Below are 18,039 nucleotides of genomic sequence, written 5' to 3' on the forward strand. Positions count from 1 at the left end.
CCGTGTAATTCCCAGGCGTGCCGTGTGGCCCCAGGCGTGCCGTGTAATTCCCAGGTGTGCTGTGTGGCCCCAGGTGTGCGGTGTAATTCCCAGCTCCTGTGAGTAATAAACCTTTATTTTTTCAAAGTTTTCTGATGGTTATGGCTGAAGGGCGTCTTACCGTCATAAGAACCACAAGGGCCGGTCCAACCACAGCACTGGTTACTGATTGGCTGAGACCGGCACAGAACAGCAAGAGTCTGTGTCCCTGGGCCAGGGCCTTGGATGTACCTCCCCCAGGGGGAGCACTGGTTGAGTCTATTTTTTTAAAACCATTTTAAAGAGGTGAAATAGATAAACTGAGAAAGAATCATTCCATGGGGCGGACTGGGCATCCAGCAACTGAGACCAGAGACATTCTGAATCTTGTTTTCCTTATTACTGTACAAAGAAGGAGACTGAGGCTCAGAGAGGGCTCCCCACGCCTGCCCAAGGTCGCAGGCTGCTGGGCGCTGGGGCTGGCGGTGCTGGCCGCCTCTGCCTCTCCCCCGCCTCTCCCCCGCAGCGTCTCCGTGGGCTGGGCCATGGCTAGAGGACCAAGAGCAAAGCTGGCTGCGAGCGCTCAGTGTCTACTTGGTGCCAGCCCAGCGCCCAGGAGGCCTCATGACCCTGTCTCACCAAGCAGGGGAGCTAAGGCAGAGAGAGAAGACACTCGACCCACGGCGGGGGACAGCCTGAGCTGAAGCCCCATCTTGCTGAGCCCAGTGCCGCCCCCTCCCTTCGCCACAAGGCAGGCGGCTTTTCCTAAGAAGTCAGGCACAGAGATCTGTCTCTCTCTCCCTGCGTCTCTCTCTACCTCTGTCTCTCTCCACCAGTCCTGAGGTGCACATGGGGGACTTGTGCGGCACCCCCAATGTTGGACCCCTCCCCACAGCCTAGCCCTCCCAGCCCAGCCTTGCCCTCTGACCCCCCCAGAGCAGCCTGTTCCCTCCACCCACCCAGAGCCCATAATCAGCTCCCCAGGACAGAGCCAAGGCCAGCAGCTGGGGCTCGGGGGAAAGGCTCTGTCCTCCAGGGCCCAGGCCAGCGCCCGCCCTGCTGTCCCTCCTCCCCCGGCCTGCCCTCAGGCCCCCATTGTGGCCCCCAGTGGTCTCTATCCTCCAGCCCTAACTGCACCCCTCCCCAGCTCACATCCCCCAAAGGCTCCCCAACATCCAAGTCCAACACAAACCTTTCTTTCCCCTGAACTCCTTTATTCATTCATCAAACACTCCAAGTGCCCTCTGTGCCTACCCGAGCCCAGCCCCCAAGGAGCCTCCAGGTCAGACAGACACCACCCCAGCCCTAGCGTCAGAGGGAAGCACAGGGGTGGTGGGGAGAGGTGGGAGCACGCCAGGGTGGGCTGCAGGGAGATGAAAGCTGGGGTTTTAAGAGATAAATAAGAGTTTTCCAGGAAAGCAAAAGTGGCAGAAAAGCCTTGCAGGCAGACGAGGAGTGAAGGGGCTTAGCCTGCACAAGATACCTTCTCACAAGCCTCCAAAAGTTGACTCTGCACGGCACTGTTGCTCTGCCCATTGTACACGGGATGGAACTGAGACCCAAAAGGGGAAGCAACTTGCCCACTGTCACACAGCAAATAAGTGGCAGACCCATGGGCTCCAACATCTGGGCTTTTGACCTCTGTACTCTGAGCCTCCTCACTCTTGCCATGCTGTTCCCTCTGCCAAGAATACCTTTCCTTCCCTCAACTGCTGAAAAGCTCCTGTTAGGCTCTAGTGTCATCAACTGCATGACTCTCTGGTCAGGACAGAAAGGGCCCCGGTGTACAGGCGGGGAAACTGAAGTCCCAGGACACTCAGGTACAGTTAGGACTGGGACCCCGGCCTCTCCTGGCCGCTTACACGGTCCCCAGTCACAGTCTCCCCCAAAAGCGAATTTCCAGCGAGGGCAGCTGCTCTCGTCCTCAGCTTGCTCCAGCGAAAGGCAGGGGGCACGGAAGCCTGAGATCAGATATTTAAAGCTACATAGCATCCCCACTGGAAATGAGACAGGACGCTCAGGGCCAGGCCCCAGGAGGAGGCGAGGATGGGAGGGGCTTAAACTCCCTCCTGGGATGGGGGCGGGGCTCGGCAGGCCCCACCCGTGCATCTGTCTTGACTCTTTACAAGCTCCAAAGGCCACGAGGCTGCTGTTGCTCCGCAAGCCAGGGGTGCCCCCCAAACGCAATGTCCTTTGCCCCATGGGGGTCTCCGTGAAGCAGGAGGCCCAGAGAGGGGTGGGTCCCTGCCCAAGGTCACACAGCCAGTCCCTGGAAGCCAGAACCCAGAGATCTGTGTGCAGGAGATATAAAATGACAGTGAGGGGGTGTCCTCCGGACAAGCAGGGAAGCGCGGTCTCAGGGCTCTGGACACTACCCCCGGCTCCCACTCCACAGCGCATCCAGCTGGGGGCCCAGGGCGCTGAATGGTGGCCGGTCTTGCGGGCTTGGGGCCCAGCACAGCTTCATGAGCTCATGAACCTGAGGGCGAGGGAGGAGACAACAGGGTCGCATGTCAGCAGTGGGAAGCACATGACACCTGTTCAGCTTTCAGATATAAATTAGACTCCATCCCTCCCCTGCTCCAAAGCCTCCCGTGGCTCTCTTAGAACAAAACCTCATCCCCTCCTCTGCCTCCCTCCCTCCATCATCTCCCTCCATCACCTCCTGCCTGTTCCAGGCAGCCACATCTGCTCCCATCTCATTAAAGTGCCCCAAGCTCATTCCCACCTCAGGGCCTTTGCACCTGCTGTGTCCTCCACTGAAAATGCCCTCTCCCAGCTTTCCTCAGTGGTGGGCTCCTCCTCCTTCAGTCATCAACCCCTCTGAGAGGCCCTCTCTAACCCACCCCCATCGTTTTCCTCTCTTCATCTTTCCAGACACTGATCACCACCAGAATGTCCTTGTTAGCTTCTGTTGATTATGAGGAGGGCAGGGTAGTGTCTGTTTTGTCCCCTCAGAGCCCAGCACACAGCTGGTGCTCAATAAATGTTTGTGGCCCGAGCGAACTAGTTTATGAATGACCAACCTCACGTTAGACACTTCCACAAAGCTGTGATGATAAACCAGAAGAGTCACCACCATTTACTGGGTGCTGACTGTGTGCAGGGCTCTGAGATGAGCACTGGAGAGGCGTTAACTCTTCTGATCCTCCCCTACCCTGTAAGGCACTGTTATTCCCATTTTTAAAGATAGGTAAACGGAGGCTCTGAAAGTGTGTGTAACTTGCCATACAATGAAAGAGCACAAAGTAGAGGCCACAACCCCTCTGGCCTCAGGCCCCAGCCAGTGCTCTGCTCTCCATCAAAAGACCCAGAGGGGCCAGCTGGCCTGCCGGAGACCCCAGGCGAAGCTACAGAGTGGGAGACTGAGGCCGACTGTGCAGCACTCACCTCGGCAGGGCAGGCAGGAGGCGCGGGCAGCCTCTGGCCCTCGGCCAGCAGCTCCAGGAGGCGGCAGAGGGCCGGGACGTCTCGCTCACATCCCATCATCCGCAGGAACTCCTGGGGCCGAGAGGGAGCGCCGTGAGGGGGGGGGCCGCCCGTGGGGGGGGGCGCCCGTGTTGGGGAGGGGCCGCCCGTGGGGGAGGGTCAGCCATAGCGAAGGGAAATCCTCCCCTGTTCAGGGCCTATGATGCTGGGACCAGGTGACTGAGCAAAAGAGGGCCGCGGGCACAGACAGGGCGGGGAGTTGGTGGGGAGGGTGCTGGGGATCCAGGGGTGCCGACTCACGGCAGAGGGGCTGCAGCTCTTGTCGCCGTAGGTGAAGAGCTCGTACAGGACCACCCCGAAGCTCCAGACGTCCGACTGGCGCGAGAAGATGTTGTCGGAGAGGGACTCCGGGGCGTACCTGGAGCGGGGCAGGGAGGTCTTGGGATGCAGGGAAAGCGGGCAGCCTCGGGCTGGGGGAGCTGTCAGCGTAAGGGGACTGCGAGAGGGTCAGGCCCAGCTCCCGGGTCTGCTTCCCCGGCTGTGGGTGAAGGGATTCTCCAACACTGCGGCGGGTCGGGGCGGAGCCGAGGCTGCGGGGGCGGGACCAGTGTTGAGGGGCGGGGCCTGAGAGGCACCGGGCTGTGCGGAGGGCGGGGCCAGTGCACCGGGAGGCGGGGCGGGGCCAGGGCAGTGGGGGGAAGGGCGGGGCCGGGGCGGGGTCCCCACCAGAAGATGGGGCTCTGGCCCGGCTCGCGGACCACGTAGTAGTCTTTGTCCAGCGGCAGCAGCTTGGCGAGGCCGAAGTCGGCGATCTTGACGTGCGTCTCGCTCTCTACCAGGATGTTCCGAGCTGCCAGGTCGCGGTGCACGCAGCGGCGGGAGCCCAGGTACTCCATGCCCTGCGGGCGGGCGCGGGGTACGGACCCCAGGATGACCCGGCAGGGGCCCAAGCCTGACCTGGAATCTACCCCCAACCCAACCCAGACCAGAAGCCTAAGCCTACCCTAGCCCTGACCCATCCTGCACCCCAGTCCTGACCTTAGCCCTAACTCAGCCCCACCTGCAACCCAACCCGGACCCCAGACCTCAACCCCCAGCCTTCCCCGCGGCTCCATGCAGACCAGCTCGGCCCCGCAGGTCTCGGGGCGCCCTGCCCTCACGGCCGCCTCGCACCTTGCAGATCTGCGAGGCGTAGAGGAGCAGGCGGCCGGCGTCGAGGCGCGCGCGGTGCCGCTGCAGGAAGTCGCGCAGGCAGCCGCTGGGCAGGTACTCCATGACCAGCCGCAGGCTCTGGCGGCCTGGGGGGCAGGGGAGGAGGGGAGCGTCACCACGGGGCCCCACTCTGTCTCCTCCGCCTCCCCATTCTTCCTCTCCGTTCAGAGTGGGACCTTGGCTCCCGCTCGACCTCGGTATTGCTGTCTATGAAATGGGAACGGTAACAGTGCCACTTATCGTTAATGTCTCTTGACCTCCTAATGACTCATTTTTCAGGTGGGGAAATGGACGCTCAGAGAGGTTAAATTGCCTGCCCAAGGTCACCCAGCTGCTAAGGGATAGAGCTGGAATTTGAACCCATGGCTCGTCTGAATCTGGATAGACCAGAGCACCCGTAGCCACCCTGCTGGTGTTCCCAGCCCCCCTCAAATGGCACTGCAGCAGGATGAGGCCAGGCGTGTGAGGCGCCCTCTTGGGGGGTGGCTCACCTGGGCCATAGCTCACGCCGCGGTACTTGACGATGAAGTCGCTGTGGAGGGCTTTGAGGATCTGGATCTCCCGCTGGAAGTCCCTCTGCTGGTCTGGCCCGCTGTGCTGCAGCTGCTTCACGGCCACCAGGGCGCCTGTGTTGTCGCCCAGCGGGTCATAGCGGCACAGTTCCACGCTGCCAAAGTTGCCCTGGGGGACGGTGGGGCTGGTGTCCACGTGCATGGGTGCTGCTCCGCCCAGCCCAGCACAGCCCAGCCCAGCCCACCTCACCTTGCCCAGCTGCGAGATGTACTTGAGGTGTCTCTCCTCAAAGATGGTGGGGTCCTGGCAGGCGTAGAGCTGGGCACCATTCCACAGCCCGTCACGGGGAGCCAGGGCACCAGGAGTGGGGTCCGAGAGGAGTTCGTAATCTGGGGGGCACAGGCAGTGAGTGGGCAGCACATTGGGCTCTGGGCCCTGCTTCTAGGCTGACTTGCTGTGTGACCTCGATCCACATGCTTACCCTCTCTGTGCATTGCAGGGCCACTGCAAGCCAAAGGGTACTTTGTGGGGGCTGGAAAATGGTGCCCCTAGGGCGAAGGCAGCCCCCTTATGCAGTGCACACCCTGTGCAACTACACATGGCTATGGAGACGGAAGGGCATTTCCCAGACTCCACTGCTGTGAGATGTGGTCACGTGACTGAGCTCAGGCTGATGGGGAGGACCTGCTGGGTGCCCTTCAGGCCTGGCCCATGGAAACCTAGCATGGGCCCCCTACTCTCTCTCCTGTCTGCAGAGGATCCAGCAGGAACCTGAGGCCATGGGGTGGGAGGAGCCACAAAGGGAGAGGTGCCCGTTGCCCTGGACATCCTCACCGACTGGGAAGTAAACATGCATCGGCTCAGGTTACCTTGAGCTGAGGGCCTGTTTCTCACAGCAGCTGTCAAAGCCCCTGCTGATGGTCGCCGTATCCACCCCCGACCTCACCAGGCGCACAGGGCAGGCTGCGTGTGTGCTCGCTCTTCTGCCCCTGGGCCCCGCATGACGGGCCCACCCTGCCCCCTGCTGGCCCCCGGGCACCTGAGCTGATGAGGCTGTTCAGGTCACGGATGACGCCGCGGAAGGAGGGCCTGCAGCCAGGCTCGTAGGCCATGCAATGTTGGATCAGCAGGGCCAGCTCCGTCCACTTGGGGGCAGGCAGCTGCTGCCGCTCGGCGTAAAACTGCAGCTTCTGAGGGCAGGAGGAGGGGCCGGCACCCTCAGAAGGCCCCCAGACCCGCCCATCCTCCCCAAGCTGGACTTCAGTCCGCCCCTCTGTCAGACGGGGGCTCTAGAGGCAATGCTGGCACCCTGACCTTGCCGGGGTCCAGCCTGCTGATGGGCACTGGGACACCACTGAGCACCTCCCAGACTGTGGCACCGAAGCCCCACTTGTCAGCTTCCAAGCCAAGTGTCCGCGCCTCCTGGAGACACTCCGGGGCCACCCAAGGGATCCTGTCAGTGAGCACTGTGGGGGTATGGGGTCAGGGATCGGCTTCCTTGCCCCGCCAGGCCCCTCCCTCCTCCACCCCTCAGCACTTACTCTCCAGGCTCAGCACAGCAGGGCTGACCCCAGGGTCGCTCAGCTTGATGAAGGGCGGGCTCCCATCAGCCCCCTCCCGAGCCAGAAGCACCTTCCGGGCTGAGACATTGCCATGGGGAAGGCCTTTGTCCTCCTGAGTAAGCCAGGCATAGGGAAATGCCAGGGAAGGTTTGATGAATGAATGTTCTTGCTGGTGAACTCCTACACATCCTTCAAAGTCCCCCTGGTACTGCTCAGACCATGCTCCAGCACCTTCCCTAGACTACCAGCAGCCTGTCTTGCCTCCTCTAGTCCACCCCCTATGCTAACCTGACCATGTCCCTCCCCTTCTCAAACACTGCTCTCTGACGCTGTGCCTCCCCATTGCCTTCAGGATAAAGTCAAAGCTCCTCGACCTGGCATTCAAGGCCCTTTGAGATCCAGCCCTTGCTCACTCTTCCCACGAGCTTCTCTCTTCCACATCCTCACCCTGGTTTCCTGCCAACTGAACGACCTGATGTGCCCCAGGACACACAACACACCTTTGAAGCTGCAGACCCTGGCCCAGGCTCTTCCCTCAGCCTGACATGCCCTCCTTTCTTTCTCCTCTTGATGAACTCCTACTCAACCATTAAGGCCCCAGCTCCAATGTTCCTCTTCTGGGAAGCCTTCCCCGCTGCCCGGCCTCATTGCTCACAACTCCCCCTGATATCCATGGATGACCAGCTGTTCCCTTCTTCTGCTCTTACCCCTCTGAGCCTGTACATATGCTGTTGCCTCAGTCTAAAATGCCCTCCCCTTGCACCCTTGCCAAACTCCTATCCAAACTACAGAGCCCGCAGCCATTTCCCCCTCCACTCTGTGAATGGGGGTGGAGCAGGCAGAGGAGACTCACCAGATAGTTGAGGGCATAGGCCAGCTGTTTGATCACCTGCAGCTTCCAGCTGGCGGGCACCAGGTGGCCACACTTGCGCAGATATGTGTCCAGCGCTCCCAGGTGGACAAATTCCTGCACCATGATGCCTGGTGGCAGCAGGCAGGGGCAGGGGCAGGAGGCAAGACTGCACTTGTGTTCATCAGGCTCCACCCTCACCCCACCCTCAGGGTCCCTGGAACCCTCCTACCCACCTCTCCTGCCCCCACTTCTCATCTCAGAACTATTTGCCCGAAATGCTTGGGAGGCGCCAAGCCCTCTCCATATCCCACTTCCCGCCCTTTGCATGTTCTGTGTCTTCTGCTAGAACCTCCCCCTTCCTTCTCTTCCCTAATTCCTACTTGTCCCTGCCTCCCCAGAATCATTGCCCGACCTCCACGCCGGGTTAGCGGCCTCTGACCACCGCCGGTGCCCTGTGCTGCCCCCTCACACACGGTCACTTATCACCCTGCCCGGCCTGCGTGGTCGACGCCGGGCTCCTGAGCTGAACTGATGGGACCGAGGCTTGGCGAGTAATGCGGCCCTTGCCCCGGTGCAGGGGGATGCAGCAACGTGAGACTGGAACCTATGTCTGTCTGACTTGGGACAATTCTGGAGGGCTGGGTGTCAGGGGGAGCCTGGAGCTGCTGCCCGAGGAGTGGCGACTGAGGGGCGTGGGTGCAGGGTGCTGGAGCCCGGTGGACACGGGCCCAGCCAGGGCGGCTCCAGATAAGAATTGCTACCGCTGCTGCGGAGAGGCGCGGGGGCAGGGCGGGGGCGACTCTCACTGTCTCCAGCCATGCACACGCCATGCAGCAACACGAGGTGCTGGTACGACACTTGGCTCATCAAGCTCGCCGCTTCCAGGAATGACTGTGGAGGGGAGAAGGGTGGGGAGATGTGTGGGCTCCTCCCACTCCAGGGTGAGACCAAGGGCCCTGGCCTGCTGCTCACAAGCCTTCCTGAGGAGGAGACCACAACCCCCTCTGGCCCTGGAGTTCACCACTAGTGCACGCAGCCCTCCGTATCATGATTTTCTGATGGGGCTGGAAGTCCCCACTGGAGTCTACCTTGAGTCTCTCACACTGAGTGGGAGATTTGGGGTTTGAGAGGGGTCAAGACTTCCCTGTGTGGCCCGGCCCCTGCTGATGCCTCCATCCACATCACTCCCCTCTTCTCCTTTGCTCCCTCCTCTCTGGCCCACTGGCCTCCTCGCTGTTCCTTAAACACGCCAGCCTCAGCCCTGCCTCAAGACCTTTGCACTGTCTGTTCCTTCTGTCTGGGGTGCTCCTTCTGTTTGCATCTAAATTCCCTGACCCTTCCTAATTTCATGGTTTGGAGATGCTGTGGCTGCATTTCTGTCGTTTTAAGACCTTGTGTGTTTGTAAATTTCTGTGACCCTACGACCCCTCCCCAGCAGCGGGGCGCGAGGCGGGCCGGTCACCTCCATGCAGTTCCTGTGCTTGGCGTCCATCACTTTGAGCAGCACCTCCGTCTCCCGGGCCTCCCCGTCCACGGCCTCATGGCGACGGCCCCGGTAAATCTTGGTGAAGGACCCGTGACCCAGGTTCTCGTGCTGCAGGTGAGGGGGCAACAGGAGAGGCCAGTGAGGGGGCTCCCGTGGATCCCGGCCTCGTCTTACAGAAGGGGAAACAGAAGAACACGTCACATGCCTGAGGTCACATCCATAGCAGAGGTGGATGTGGACCGGGTCTCTGGACCCCAACTGAGGCGCCCCCCGCTTCCCAGGCTCCTCACCCACTGCAGGCTGTCGGCGGGGATCTTGTGGAACGTCATCTGGCTCAGCTGGCAGCTGGCCGGCGGCTGAGCCGCGGACGACGCGGGAGGGCTGCACCCTCTCCGGACCACAATCAGGTTGGACTTTTCTACGGAGAGGGAGTGGAGGGAGAAGGCCAGAGGTCAGAGGTGACAGGTTCTCAAAGGTTTGCTCACTCGCTGGCCTAGGTCTCCCCCAGAAGCCAACCCTGAGATGAGGACTCCGGGGCTCATGGAGTATTTGGCAGAAGACTCCAGGCAGCCCTGGTGGGGGTAAGGGGGAGTGAGACAGAGAGGGCAGGAACCCTGCAGGGGGCACCAAGGAGTGGACGATGCTGTGGGCAACCTGGTGTCAGTCCTGCTAGGGATTCTGGAGACTCCGGAGAACTCAACCTCCAAGTTGTCCCGTCCGAGGGGTTTGTCTGAGAGTGAAATTCACCCAGAGGAAGAGGCAAGAGATGGAGAGACTAACTACTAGTGACATCACTTGGATCCAGCTGTGCCTGGCTCTAGCCATGCCAGAAGGCAGATTCTATTTGATGAGCCAATAAATGACCTTTTCTTCCCTAAACCACCTTGATCTGCAGTGTCCGCCACTTGCTACACAAGAGCTGTGACAGACACAGAGACACAGAAAGGCAGGGCCCCAGATTGATCACTCAGGTTAAGGGAGAGGGTGGCTCACCTTTGGGTCTAGGGGTGCAGCAGGAGGTGAGGTTCAGTGCAACCCCATCCACATGCAGCCCCCCATCCCAGCAGGCTGCCAGGAGTTCTCGAAGACTGCTGTGGGGACGGCCAAGGCCAGCCAGGGAGAAGGTTCCTGTGGGGTCACTGCGGATGAGGCAGCCCTTGTAATCGGGGCCCAGGGGGGTCTGCAAGGAGGAGTGGTCCCTGAGTGGGAGTGGGCAGCACCCTCTACCTCACTCCCTCTTCCTCAAGCACCACAGGCTCCTTCCGATCTCCAAGCTTTGCACATGCTGTTCCCTCCACCGGGAATGCCTTTTCCCTCCCCTTCTTCATGAAGCAAATGCTGACATCTTTCAGGTCTCAGCTCAAACATCACCTCCTCCAGGAAGCCCTCCACGCCCTCCTGACCTGTAGTGGTGGACCGACCTGGACACAGACAGTGAGGAGGAAGCTGTCAAAATCCTGGGGGCTGCGGCGGAGAACGTAGGAGCCAGGAAGTGAGCCTCCAGTCTTGAGCTTGTTAATTGCAAAATCCAGGCTGCAGGGAAGGTGAGCAGAAGGAGTCAGAGACAGGGAGAGACAGAGATGGAGGCAGAGCAACCAGGCTGGGCCTGAGTCTAATCCCGGTCTCTCTGAAGCCCGGAACCCTCCCAGACACCGTTCCCTCCCTCCTCTCCATTTATGAAATGAGCCAAAAGTTGGGGCTTCTGCCTTGGGTGTGTGTGGGGGGGGGGGGTGTCGAAACTAGAGGCTGCAGGTGAGGCCAGTAACCCTCCATCCACTCCAGGAAATGGCCCTGGGGCCCGAGAGGTGGGAGAGAGAGAAGCACCGCCCTGGACAGCAGGAGGGCTCACTGAGCGCCGGCTCTGCACCAGGCACTGGTCAAGCACTTGACCCCTTGTCCACGGAGGCGAGGACACGGAGGCGCCACAAGAAGAGTGACCGGGATTCCGACCGCTGGGTCTGGCCGCAGAGGGTGGGCATGGGGCAGGTCCTTACGTAATGGGGCCGTGACACTGCTCGGCCACCTCCTCTAGCAGCCGCGGCGGCGCCACCTCCTTGCAGAAGAAGTGCCGGGAGTCGGCGGTCAGCCGGAAGTAGCCGTCCACGAGCGCCACGAAGGACAGGGCGGCGGGCAGCCCCGGGAACTCGGCCTCCTGCGGGGACCCGCGTCAGCCCCCGCTGCGGCCCGAGGGTGCTAGGCCCGTGTCCCTTGTCCCTGCCCTCGGGGTCAGGCGGGAGGGGAGGGGTCCAGCACCCACCAGGATCTGGTTGTCTGTCCTGGTGACGGTGACCAGACGGTGCTCCCCGGCCGGGCCAACGCGTGGGGCCTGCTTGACGCTGATGTCCACAATTTCTGGAAAGTCGCAGAAGGGCTGGAGGACCTGAGGAGGAGGTCGAGGGCTGAGGCTGGGGGTCCCGCCCCCTCTGAGCCCCCGCCCCCTCTGAGCCCCCAATCCTTCTTGGAAGCCTACACCCCACCAACACACAACCATGAGCCCCGCCCCTCTCAGCCTCGCCCAGCCCCATCCGTTTCCCGCATAGCCCTTGCCAAGCCGCGCCCCTCCTTACAATCCCACCGGTCTCAACCCGTCCCCTGACCATCCCCAAATTACTCCCTCCCACTCCTGCCTCCTCCCTCGACCTTCAGTTAGCCCCGCCCTCCCTACCTGTCCCCTCCCCTTAAGTCCCTCCCCTCGCTCAGCCCCACCCCTCACCCAGCCGGCCCCTCCCGGAGCCCTAGCACAGCGTCTCCGCTCCTTCGGCCCCCGCCCCCACAGGCCCGCCCACTCTCCTGCCCCTCCCTCCTTGGCCCCGCCCCTGCCTCAGGCCCCGCCTCCCCGGCCCCCGGCCCCGCCCCACAGCCACGACCACACTCGAGCCCCTCCCTCCTTGGCCCCGCCCATCAGCCGCCCGCACCTCGAGTCCTCCTGGACTCCAGGCTATGCCGCTGTCACCAGCCACGCGGAGCAGCCCGGGAGCATCCTGACCACTGGCAGCCCCGGGGAGGCCCACGAGGAAGGTCTCGGCGGCCCTGGCCGGGTCCAGCCGCTCCAGGTCCATGATGTACTTGGCCATGAGCGAGTGCCTGTCAGCCTGGCAGGCGGCCACGCGGAGCAGGGCCCGGCGCACCGTCCTCCGGATACGCCTCCGCGTCACGAAGCTCAGGCCCTGGATCAGGTCGCGCAGGCGGGGGGGCAGGCAGACCTTGTAGCTGCGAGTGGGGGGAGCGGGCCCTCAGTGTGGGGAGGGGTCTCTTCAGGGACCAACAGGCACGTGGACGAACACGCAAACCCAGGCTTTAGTTGAGGCGCTGGAGTGCGGCCTCAGTGTGGGGGCAAGAGGCGACATGGAGACACACTGAGGGGCACACGTAGGGGAAGGGCCTCAGGGCGGAGAGGGCCACTGGGGTCCACAGGACGGACAGGGACACACACAGGCCTTGTAGCTGCAGGAGGCAGGGCACTGGAACCTCAGTGAGGGTGGGGCTGGGTCATGGGGACGCACTGCAGGCTTGTAGGTGGTAATCCCTACCTGGGGGGCCTGGGCTCTGGCCATGCCTGGCAGAGCCGTGCTGGCTCACTTCCAGGTAGGGGCTGGGCGCCACAGCCTGGAAGCCCTCACCTGATGGTCTTCAGCAGCTCCTCGGGCCGCTGGGCCTGCTCACGGGCCATCCGGGCCAGGTCCAGCACAGCCAGGCTGAGACACTCGCCCTGCTCCTTGAGGCCAAGGCCCACCGGGAGGCGGCCACTCAGCAGGTCGTCACGGTGCTGGGGGCCAGTCACAGCCCAACATGAGCCCTGATGTCACTGTGTGGACCCCCACCGCCCGGGCTGCCACAGGGAGGGTCAGCCAAGGCCGCCCAGATGTGAGCCCTGATGTTGCCCTGCAGACCCCAACTCCTGGGCCAAGCCCCACGCAGATCCCTACCTGGGCAAAGAGGTGCTCCAGGACTGGCAGGTCAAGGATGGCACTGGCCAAGTCCTTTCGTAGCCCAAAGCGGTGGCATTTCTCTAGTCCAAACCAGTTGGGAAAGTAAAAGCTGTAGGGGGGAGGGGAGAAGTCTGGAGTGGGGGGCAGTGGGGTAGAGGACTGTGCCAAGACCTCACTGAGTCCAGGTTGTGCCCTTGACTTGCTGTGTGACCTTGGCAAGCAACCCATTGTCTCTGGCCTCAGTTTCTCATCTGTGAAATGGGTGGTGACGACGCCTTCCCTGGGGCACCCACCGGGATGTGCAGGGAGATGATAAGATTGTAGGGCTGCTGTTTTAAACTCCCATTTCCTAAGCCCTCAGCAAAAGGCATCCCATCTTGGTATCATTTAACCCAAACCTGTGGCGCCGGGCAGGGCAGGAGGGGGCGCGTTTCCTACCGGAGTCTGTAGACGAGGACCTGGGTGCCTGCGTCCTCCACGGAGAAGATGTGGCTTGGGGGGAACCAGCAGGACAGGTCCTCCGTGGCCAGAGCAAAGAGGGAGTGGTACACAGGCAGGATGGCTGAGGGAAGGCCCCATCAGCTCCCTGTCTGGTTGCCCCATCTGTCTCCTGCAGGTCTGCCGTGGCTACCCCCATAGGCTCTTTCTCACCTTCAGCTCTGACACTGTGTCCCACCCCTGCTCACATACACTCCGGGGCTCCCCATTGCCCTTAGAAGAGAAGCCATGCCCTCAGCCTACTTCTCAGCGTTCCCTGCCTGTCTCCCCAGAGCATCCCTTTCCACTGTACACTTTACCCTGAGGAATGACCGGCTGTTTCCCTAATATGCCATCACACCTCTGAGTCTTGGCATATGTGCACTCTCCTCCCTTACCGAACTCCTACTCATCCCTCAAATCCCCAGCTCCAAAGCTGACTTCGCTTGGCAGATTTTCCCGTTCCCAATCTGGGCCCCTCCCTCTGGCCAGCCTTCTAGGGATCTACTCACCACTGGCCTTAGCAGCGCAAACACACAGCTCTTCAGCTGAGTGGTCACCAAAGGAGAAAGATAGGCGCTGTGGGGGTCCAGGGCCCCGAGGGGGCAGCAGCACGTGCAGGGCACCAGCCTCCGAAGACGAGAGGCTGCAGGAGCGCTGAGATATCAAAGGCGTCTCCTCGCTCGGAGGCTCCATGAGAGCAGCCTGCCTGCACACAGAGAGAGGCAGCCCTCAGTTCTGCCAGGGGGTCAAGGCTACAAAGCTTCTAGAGGGGCAGGCAGAGCTGATGCTGGGTGAGGTGGGGATGCAGCCAGGAAAAGAGGGGGCAGAGAGGGACAGAGATGTGTAGAGAGAAAGAGAAAGGCAGAGATGGAGAGAGACAGAGAGAGAGGAAGCTGAGTATGCACGGTGGGTGAGGAACCATAAACCCCAGGTGAGGGCTATGCTGGGGACTGGAAGATATTCTGCACCCAAATCTCTGTGAACTCACACCCCACAATCTTGTCTGTGCCCAGGGCAGACATCTCCAGTCAATCTGCAGCCTCCACATCTATCCAGCTTCCAGCCCCTGCCCCAGGCAGGCATTAGCAATCAATCACAGGTGTATAGATTTGCCAACCAGGAAGCAGAAGGGTACTGGCTTGTGCACATGGCAGTTTAAGGGGTTAGGGGTGGATGTCACTCCCTGTGGGTCTGTGGGACTAGAGCACTTCTGAGGCTGGGTCTGGAAGCTTCTCTGCACCCACTGTGATGTGTGCCCAGGGGGCAGATCCAGTCTGATAACTCAGTTGACAGGGGTCTCTGTGTCTGCCCCCCCCCATCTCTGTCCCTTTCATTACTCCTGCCATTTAGGCCCCCATAGCAGGAAGCCCTCCCTGGGACGAGCCCAGGAGGAGACTGCCCCCTTTACTCCCAGGCATTTGACACCTGCCAACGTCCAGCTCTTTCTCACCCTGGGGGACCGTGGGTCTCAGGACCCCTGGCTATGCAGAAGGAGGGGTTGGGTTTTGGTTGAACCCCAAAGGCGGGAGATGGACAAGATCCACTTAAACTGACCTGGATGAAAAAGATACAAAGAATGCTGGGTGAAAAACTATGTTCCAAAATAATAGTAGGGGGTGGGGGACAGCATTAATGAGGTTTTAACACACGCAGATTATAAATCTTGGTTGGGGGTAGGTGAAGACCCCAGGCTCTGTGTTCAAATGCCAGCCCCCTATATTCTGGCCATGGAACCCTGGCAGGGCTCCAGGGGCTAGGACTCCACCTTCTCAGCTGTGAAATGGGCTGACTCTCTTCCTGTCTCCTCGAGGTGGTGTGCTGGTTGTCAGTGCGTTTAATCCGCAGAAACGGGCACAATCCTTGGCGACGTGCCGGCTAAGCCAGACAGGAAGCTCCCCTGGCACGGTGGTGTGGCTGCTGCCATAAGGGAGGGAGAGCGTGTGGCAGAGAACTCTCTCCGAGGGACACCCCGGTGTCGCCAGCTCCCAGACCAGGAATGGAAACCTCCCCGGCCCTGGGGCCCCTGTCACTCCCCACAGAGGTGACCACTGTCCTATTTCTAACGGCCAACCTGAAGTTGCCCGTCTTGGCACTTTACACAACCGGAATCACATAGCGTGTCTTCTGTTCAAAATAAATCTTAAAGAAACATGACTTTTTAAATAACGAAACTAAAAAAAGAAAGTCAGAGGCGGCGTTCAGGGCCCAGACAAATGCTGGTGTTTTAACACCAGAAGCCCCGCATCCCGGCGCCTCAGGTCGCCCTACGCCGGGCCGGGAGCCGGGGGCGGGGGGGGGGGGGGGGGGAGGGGGGCGGCGCGCGGGGGGGGGGGGCGGGGGGCGCACATGCGCAGTGGCTCATTCGGCGCCTGAGAGCTGGAATCCGAGGCCTAGGTTCACGCAGCACAAAGCAGGAGCCCAGAGAGGGGAGTGCTTTGCCAGAGGCCACACAGCCAGCCCGCCCAGCTCACTCTGCCTGGCGGCTTTCCTCGGAGGCCTGGAAGGTGAACCCTCCCTCGCCCCCGGCCAAGACCTTCCCCGAGGCCCGCACCCCGCCCCGTGCCTGGCCGGAGCCGGCACCACCAGCTCTTACCTGGCCGGTGGGCGCCTGGCCCAGGAGGGGAGGGCAGAGCCCGGTGGCAGCGGGAGGAAAGTCCCACTCGGCTCCTTCCTGTGTGGGCCCCTCGGCTTCCTGAACTGCTGTCGCTTACCGAAAGTCGTGGCCTTGTGGGGGACGGGGGCGGGGAGGCGAGACGAAGAAAGTTCCGGAAGCCTCTGCAGCGGCGGCCCTGCTAAGACAGGCTGCTGGAGACCCTAGACCTCAGAGAGTGAGGGGGACGATGACAGCACAGAGAAGGGCCGGTGTCACCTAGGGGGTCTTGGCAGTCTCCGGCTCACTCTCTGTGGGGTCCTGGCAACGCCCCCATTCCTCGAGCCTCAGTTTACCTGTCTGTGGCATGTCTGGGTTGGGCATCCAGCAGAACTAATTTTGCACCCAGGGGAGGGAACTGGGTTGGATCTGCCCAGGAAAGAGGGGAGGAAGTTGCCAGAGACAAAGGTAATGTTCTCCTTCGAGGTGTTCCTCCCATGAGACCCTCCTGTCAGGAGGGATAATGGCCCCTCCGGTGCCCCGTGCCCCGTGCCCCGCGCCCGGCTAGGAACCCAGCGCAAAGCAGGCAGACCGGGCCTGCCCTCTCGCTCGCCTCACTGGTCTGGCAGGGAGGCAATTAACCCTTACGGATAATGAAGAAAACCAGAGTGACAGACAGGCTGGGGCTGGGCGTGGAGCTGGGATGTGAAGCAGGGCCAGAAAGGAGCGTTCCTGGTGGAGGCGCCACCAGGGCAAAGGCCCTAAACGGGAGTGAGCTGAGCAGTTGGAAGAGCGGAGAGGGGCCGGCACGGCGGAAGAGGTGGAGAGGGAGGGCACGCAGGGCGGTCAGAGGGGCAAGGTCTGGCTGATGGTTTTTTTAACGCCCCTGAGGCTGTCATGAGTGGAGTAGGCAGGAGGCTGGGGCAGCGTCCAGGTGATACCTGGGACAGTGTCCTTAGTGGGATACGGACCCCAGAGTTCTGGGGATAGATTTTAGAGGACTCTATCTTCCCTGTAATCCATCACAAGTCCTGGCACAAAAATGGCTTCGGTATTTTGTTGACTTTAATTCAATCACCCACAGACACTTATTGGGCACCTCCTGTGTGCGGGGCATTGGGGGCACAGCAAGGGACAGAGCAGAGCCGGTCTCTGCCTGGTGGAGCTGACAGTCTAGTGGGGGACATGAGGATAAACAAACTATTGCCCATTCACTGTTTCCGTGGCATTTGGGGCCAGGCTGCTAGCAGAGACACCCATGTCCGAGAGGGCTTCCTGGAGGAAGTGACTTTGGTACTGAAATCCCAGGACAAGTGGGATTAGCCAGATAGTGCTCTGGAGGTGTGGGGAGTTCCAGCACGGGGTGCAGCCCAGGCCGAGGCTGGGAGGCTGGATAGGGTCCGAATGTTCCTGAGGGGCAGGGGAGCAGGGACCTGGCGAGCTGAGCCTCGTTTGGGAGCATCAGTGGGGCTTTGTGGGTTGGGGGAAGGGGCACAGGTTGTGTCCTCAGCACGGCGGGAGCCGCAGCAGGCTTGTGGTACAAAGTGCTGCGTGGAGGCTTGGCCATAATATTTTTCTTTCCTTCCTGGGTGGCTTCAGCAGAGAGGAATGCAAACGTGCACTCCCGTCCCTGGCCCTGAGACAGAGGCTCCTGCCCTCCAGGGAGGACAGTGAGCTTCCAGGCCCCTGAGAGCCCCAGTGTGATGATCACCATGGTATTTTGAGAATGAGCGGAAGAGGAACAGGGTCAGGACAAAGGTGGACCCTCAGCCCCAGAGAGGGGTACACAAAGGCACCATAAGGAGGCCCCGGGGCAGAGCGCAGAACCTGCCAAGAAGAAACCGGAGACTCAGTGGTGCAGACGTCCCCACATGTGTACTGGCAAAAAGCCCATACATACGGTCAAAGAATAAACAAATGAAACTGGAAACGAAGGTGAATTCATATCATGGATAAAATATCTCCAT

At 61.2% G+C, this 18,039-nt stretch overlaps 1 protein-coding gene across 2 annotated transcripts; it reads right to left on the reverse strand.

The window, feature by feature from the left end:
- Positions 1-1,180: 1,180 nt before the first annotated feature.
- Positions 1,181-16,170, reverse strand: JAK3 (Janus kinase 3). Of its 2 annotated transcripts, XM_058563712.1 has the most exons (25): positions 16,076-16,153; positions 15,248-15,399; positions 13,992-14,188; positions 13,441-13,564; positions 13,000-13,111; positions 12,694-12,839; positions 11,989-12,283; positions 11,331-11,453; positions 11,068-11,225; positions 10,495-10,606; positions 10,067-10,253; positions 9,364-9,491; positions 9,050-9,181; positions 8,394-8,478; positions 7,588-7,715; positions 6,714-6,846; positions 6,487-6,638; positions 6,212-6,362; positions 5,422-5,561; positions 5,151-5,340; positions 4,621-4,745; positions 4,174-4,346; positions 3,748-3,865; positions 3,409-3,519; positions 1,181-2,497 (listed from the first exon to the last, which is right to left on the reverse strand). In XM_058563712.1, the coding sequence occupies exons 3-25, from the start codon at positions 14,173-14,175 to the stop codon at positions 2,390-2,392; spliced, it is 3,315 nt and encodes a 1,104-aa protein (XP_058419695.1). In that variant the 5' UTR covers positions 14,176-14,188; positions 15,248-15,399; positions 16,076-16,153; the 3' UTR covers positions 1,181-2,389. The 2 variants fall into 2 exon arrangements, with proteins under 2 accessions (XP_058419695.1, XP_058419696.1); XM_058563713.1 differs by lacking the exon at positions 15,248-15,399 and having other exon boundaries at positions 16,076-16,170.
- Between the last annotated feature and the right edge of the window lie 1,869 nt (positions 16,171-18,039).

Source organism: Diceros bicornis, chromosome 20 (genome assembly GCF_020826845.1).
Source record: "Diceros bicornis minor isolate mBicDic1 chromosome 20, mDicBic1.mat.cur, whole genome shotgun sequence".
In the NCBI taxonomy this organism is placed as follows: Eukaryota; Metazoa; Chordata; class Mammalia; order Perissodactyla; family Rhinocerotidae; genus Diceros; species Diceros bicornis.

Coding starts and splice junctions, on each gene's coding strand:
- JAK3 (XM_058563713.1), bottom strand. CDS start 14,175: ATGGAGCCTCCGAGCGAGGAGACGCCTTTGATATCTCAGCGCTCCTGC. Junction 13,565..13,991: donor TTGCGCTGCTAAGGCCAGTG/GTGAGTAGATCC, acceptor GCCTTCCCTCAG/CCATCCTGCCTGTGTACCAC. Junction 10,607..11,067: donor CAGTGTCACGGCCCCATTAC/GTAAGGACCTGC, acceptor CCTTCCCTGCAG/CCTGGATTTTGCAATTAACA.